Source organism: Gavialis gangeticus, unplaced genomic scaffold (assembly GCF_001723915.1).
Source record: "Gavialis gangeticus isolate Ggan-Ray unplaced genomic scaffold, GavGan_comp1, whole genome shotgun sequence".
In the NCBI taxonomy this organism is placed as follows: domain Eukaryota; kingdom Metazoa; phylum Chordata; order Crocodylia; family Gavialidae; genus Gavialis; species Gavialis gangeticus.
Window position 1 is genome coordinate 158,492,534 of NW_017729025.1, and position 5,483 is coordinate 158,498,016.

General features: G+C 52.7%; 1 protein-coding gene across 1 annotated transcript in view; it reads left to right on the top strand.

Annotated features, from left to right (window-relative positions):
- LOC109299256 (dispanin subfamily A member 2b-like) overlaps positions 1–2,835 on the top strand; it is a 3,121-nt gene extending 286 nt beyond the window's left edge. Inside the window, exon 2 of the mRNA XM_019519858.1 lies at positions 2,148–2,835. Coding sequence (XP_019375403.1) covers positions 2,148–2,321 — 174 coding nt within the window. The 3' untranslated portion in view covers positions 2,322–2,835. The remainder of the gene's footprint in view (positions 1–2,147) is intronic.
- Positions 2,836–5,483: the final 2,648 nt, after the last annotated feature.

Below are 5,483 nucleotides of genomic sequence, written 5' to 3' on the forward strand. Positions count from 1 at the left end.
CAGCCGGCAAAGGCTGCGGCTTGCTTGGGGCTCCCTTCCCTGACGGCGCCCTGGGAGGCGGCCCTGGGGCCACCCCAGCGTGTCCCCAAAAAGCCCGGGAGGAGGGAGCAAGGAGGTCCCCCCCTTGTGCTGCTGAGGGGGTCTGCAGGGGTATGGGGTTGTGGGCAGGTAGGGAAGAAACAGCTCCAGGTTTGAGCCTCGGAGCCCTAGGAGAGGAGCAGGCTGCACCTGAAAGCATGGGAGGGGGGTGAGGAGCTGAACCTCCCCCCCCCTGCACATCCCAGGAGTGTCACGGATCAGCCCCCACCCCATCTCCTACCATGTGACTCTTCCTAAGGGTTTCTTAAGGCAGCGTAACCTGTGGGTCGCAACCCAAAAGTGGCTGGCAAGAGTAGCTGAAAGGGTCACAAACAGACTTTAAAACTGGATCAACAAACTTTTAAACATGGATTCTCCTTTAAAGGAGAAAAGTGGGGGAAACCAGGGCTTTTCCCTTGCAGTTTGGCAGAGCTCCTGCAAGGAGCGGCTTGGGGGGGGGCCCATGCCCCCCCTGGGGGCAGGGGGCAGCGAGTCAGGAGTGAGGGGCACTGGGTCGGGACAGACCACCAATGGTTACAAATGGGTCCTGGTACAAAAAAGGTTGAGAACCACTGTTTTAAGGGATGCAACAGGTCTCTCGGCACCTGGACAGGCTCCCATCAGTGTCCTTCATCCCTTCTGTGACATGGACAGGATCCAGGTGGGGTTGCCCCCATTCAGTGCAGGGTTTTTAGGTCATGACTGAGCTTGCAAGCAAGTGACCGGCAAGTAGAAATGGGTGGTGGTGGCAGGGAGGTTGCAGGGGTGAGGGGTGACAGCATTTGGTCTCCTCTGCAGTAACTAGCTGCCCAGGAGCTGAACAGAAAGTCTGCTGTGGACACATGTTGCTTTAATCAAGAAAATTTTCCGTGCCTTATCTTGCTTTACATTTGAACTGCATCCGTTTCCTGTAGACAACTGATGATGTGGAATGCAGACCTCACTCCAAAACCCGCCCCCGCCAGCTACCCCCCTCCCTCCTGACAGTTCATGCGCATATACTGCTTTTCCCAGCAAGGGACCTCCCCACACCGAGACAGATATAGACCTGTTCTTTGAGGACAGTGAAACTTCTGCAGCCTCTGAGATGCAGCTGGTCAAAACTCAGAAGTTTGATTCGGTGGGAAAGTGTGAAAATCTTTGTTATGGGAGGAGGACACCCCCCCCTTCCCCCCAAACCATAAAACTCATCATGACCCCAACCATTTTATCATGGGGTTTTCCATGACTGAACCACTCTAAACCCACAAAAGTATGAGTGGGTGGAATAGGGAACTTAGAAGCTCTGACAATCCTGGCTTGCATGGGATGTCTCGTGGCAACCAGGCTTCCTGACTGCAGCAAGGAGTCTCACCTGCTTTCTACACACAAGCAACTTGTGGGCCTATGCCCACTCAGAAACTTTAAACCCTTTGTTTCTAGAGGAGAGCTTAAAGTTTCTGAGTGGGCATAGGCCCACAAGTCCTGGCACTACATGTGTAACAATGAATTACTTGGAAGAGCTAAAGAGAAAACAGGGATAGGAGTGATGATCACAGATTTATAACAGGGGTTCTGAGGGGGGACACAGCAAGGACTGTGGGAGCCCTGGGGTCCCTGGCGCTTGGGAAGACCTCAGGCATGGGCAGACCCAGAGCTGGAGACCCTGAGGCTTGCATGGGTGTCCTGGAGGAGCCTGCATAGCTCAGTCCCAGTGCTCCAAACCCTGGAAGCTTGGGCTCCTAAGCAGCCTGTCAGGAAGCCCAGTACGTGTCGGCCAGAAATCAGACTGGCAAACGAGTTCAGCAACACCAGATTTCCACATACATTTTTGTTTTGACAAGGGAGCGTTTTTCAGCCAAGCCATATGTCCCCAGAAAATCCACAAGCAGTTCTACTCAGTAGGACCAGAGAATCCCACCCCTTTGTTCTCCTTCCCGAGTCTCAGCCCTGATATGCATGTGGACAGCACCTGGCAACACAGCTGCTCTTCCATGTATTGTATTTTCGTGTTTATCTTCCTCATTTCCTTCTCTTCTTCCTTCCTCCCTCCTTCTAACCCCCCTCCCACTCCTGGACCCTCACTGCAGGCAAGGGATCGCAAAGTCCTCGGTGACTACAACAGTGCTGGCAGCTACGGCTCCACTGCCAAGTGCCTCAACATCACGGCCCTGATCCTGAGCCTCCTGTTCTTCATCCTTATCATCATCCTTGTGGCAACGGGTGTCATCGTCGTAGCAAACTTAAATCAGCGTGGAATCTAGGCTCTCCTGCAGCCGTGTGGGTAGATCGCAGCTGTTATACCACCCCACAGGCAGGGCTGTTTCTGCTACAGCTCCCACAATTTCCTTTCCCCATTTTCTGGCTCTGTGTGCTCCCCAGCCACCTTCCTGAGCTGGAGAAGGAGCACCACTTTCTTTCTGGCCCCACATGCAGCCAGCATCATTCATCAGACAAGCTCCCAGCTTCGTATGGGGATACTGAAGGAAGATCTCTGAATCCTCTGTGGGAACTGACCATCCTGTGCTCTTCACCACCGTTACACTGAGGATAGTGGGCACTGTCTCCATCCAAAACCCATCGCCTGAAGTGCCCTTTGACTGAATGGCTGGAATTACCACTGAGGAAGTGGGGGGCACCTGGGGACACCTGTTGCTGTGGGGCTGGAGAGTCACAGTTCTCCTGCATGTGACATTGCTTTGTTCCTCAGTTCCAAGTAGAAGCCTGATTATCCAAGCCACTGACCCTCAAATAAAAAGATCCCTTTCTTTCTTGTAAGCTGTTGTGTTCTTTACAGGCAGGCGTTTGCAAAAGCCTATGTGGCCTCATCATGAGCCAGTTTGGAGGAAGGAATTTGGGGTTTTCAAAGGTCCTCAGGGCCAATCAGGCTAGTATGATTAAGGCACATTCATTTCTGTAGCCAGCACTACAACAAGAGTGTGGCCAGCATCACATTCGTCTGTCTTGGTCTCAGCCTGAATGACCAGAGGCCCATCTGCATCTGGGCCAAGTGGGGGCAGCCTTTACCACCAATCAGGAGCATGGTTCAACTAGAGCTGTGGCAAGACACCTTGACTGCTCTGCTTCTACCCTTTTCTAGGTGGCCTGTAGCCTTTTCAGAAAGGGTCAGCTAGTCAGGCCAACAGCGCTTCCTACCAGAGGGCTGCAGGCATGTGAGGGGCATAGTGGAAATGGCCAGTTCAGTTGGGGTGATGCATGACACTGTCAGCCAGCTGCAGCCTATATAGCTACAGCAAGGATGCAGCTACCCCAGCAGAGTGGAGACACTCAAACAAGTTTTTTTTGAGGGGGGAGGTTTGTAAAAATATTTCATATATTTTTTTATAAATAAAATAGATATATACACTCCAAGTATCACTCCACAAAGAAAACCTTAACTGGTTACAAAAACTGCACCCGCACAAAGGCCTGCTGGCCACCTGAACCCATTACAATATACGCATCGCATGCTACGCACACAAGCAACTTCTGGTCTCAGACCAGGCAACCCTTTCCTTTCATCCCCACCCTGCTTGTGGGGTCACATACTCAGTTCACTTGTCATCCACGTTGCTGTTGCTCCAGCTCCCACTGAAGGACTTGCTGCTGCTGTCACTGTCCTCAGTTCTACTTGTCTCTTTCTCTGCCTCACTGTCACCACTTCCTTCTCCACACGGGGAAGTTGGAAGGTCCTGTGCCACATGTCTCTGTGCCAGGTGGCTTTGGCTGCATCCTCTCCATCCTCCACTACCGATGTCTGGTAGTAGGTCTGGAGTTTGCTCAAAGCCATTTTCACACAGCCTACTACCTTTACATCCGTGTGCCTGTACAACAGGAGGTTCTTGGCCTTCCACAGGGTGCTCCTGACACAGGACGCAAACTGGTCGAAAAGGGGCAATGGGTTTCCCTGATGTTTGGCAAGGTGCTGTACAGCACCACTTCTCTGGTTAGCCAGTTGATGCTGGTCACTGCTTTGCAAAGCTGCACCCTTTTCCATTCCTCTTTGGCACAGGTGCAGAGCCAGAGGAGGTGGTCGATTGTCTCGATGGAAACAGGTGAACCATGAGACCCAGGCATTCTGCCTAGTCTTGGCATGCATGCACACATGCTGTAGAGGTGGCAGTAGGGGGAAAGGTCATCAAGCAGGAGACAGAACAAGTCTATCCTTTTGTTCCCTGTTGGGGGTGGGGTGGGGGGAGGATGCCCTTAGGGGTTGGACTCTGGAAGTGTGTATGTGTGTATGCAGCAGGATGTGGGGACCTATAAAGGGCATACCTCAGGGAGGAGTCTGTAGAGGAGCCAGGGCTGCTGGATGCCACCCAAAAATCTCTGGGCTGCAGCAGGATCTAGTAACAGCCCTTTGGCCAGCCATCTAGCTGCTGAATCAGACAGAGTGGGGGAAAACACACAGATCCCTGGCAGGCAGTGAATGCCCTAAGAAAAAGGACCGCCTCATCTCATCAATCAGTGCCCCCAGGACATAAGAAGTTGGTTGTGATCAGGCAGTCAATGGAGGAAAAAGAAGGGCTTTGGTGAATCTCACCCAAGGAGCCCAATCAATCACCACCCTGCTGGAAGCATTTGATGTTCAGATGACCTCATTCATTGCTCACTGTCTAGCAGCCCATGGGTGACTGGTGCCACCTTAGGGGGGGCATGTGCCCCCCCCAGTGACCAGTCAGTGATGGCAGGGGTGCCCCCACGATCAATCTTGCTGACCAGGTGGAGGTCCCCTGTGGCTGATTGCAAAGTAGCTGTGGTGCTGGCACTGCCCAGCCGGCGCTCACAGGGGGGGCACTGGTGCTCCCACCTGCCCCACCTACCTGTTGCCTAAGTAGCTAGGGTGGCCTGTCAGGGAGTGCACACCTGTGCACCCCCTATGCATTGCCTCTGTAGCAGCCTGAACCTGGACTGTCTGTGATGTGCCCACAAGGCCCTAGATGAGAGCCCAATGGGGGCAGCTGATACAAATCTGTCCAGTTGGTGCCTTGGAGAAGGTTGTAACCATCAGCAGACAAGCAGGGGAATGAAAAGACCTCTTCCCCCACCCCAGTAGGAGCAGAATCAGCCCCAGGGCACCTCCTCAAGTCCATTGCCCTGCTTGCTAGTGCAGCCCAGTGGTGAAACCCTGCTAGTCCCACACAAGGCAGGTGATGAGCTGTGGTAGACGGAGGAGGAGCGATTCTTATTAGGGCTGTGTGAAATTTTGCCAGAAGTTTTGTTTTGATGCTGTTTCAACTCATTCTGAGCTTGAAACAGCAAAATCAAAATGAAACAGAGAGTTTGAAACAGCCTCAAAATGATATGATGCAAATTGTAACATTTCGAAATTTTCAAAACACTTTGAGTTTCGAAACTCAAGCTGGGCTTGCCCACGGGGAAGCAGAAACTAAAGAAAGGAGGAGGAGAGGGAAACGGGGGGGGGG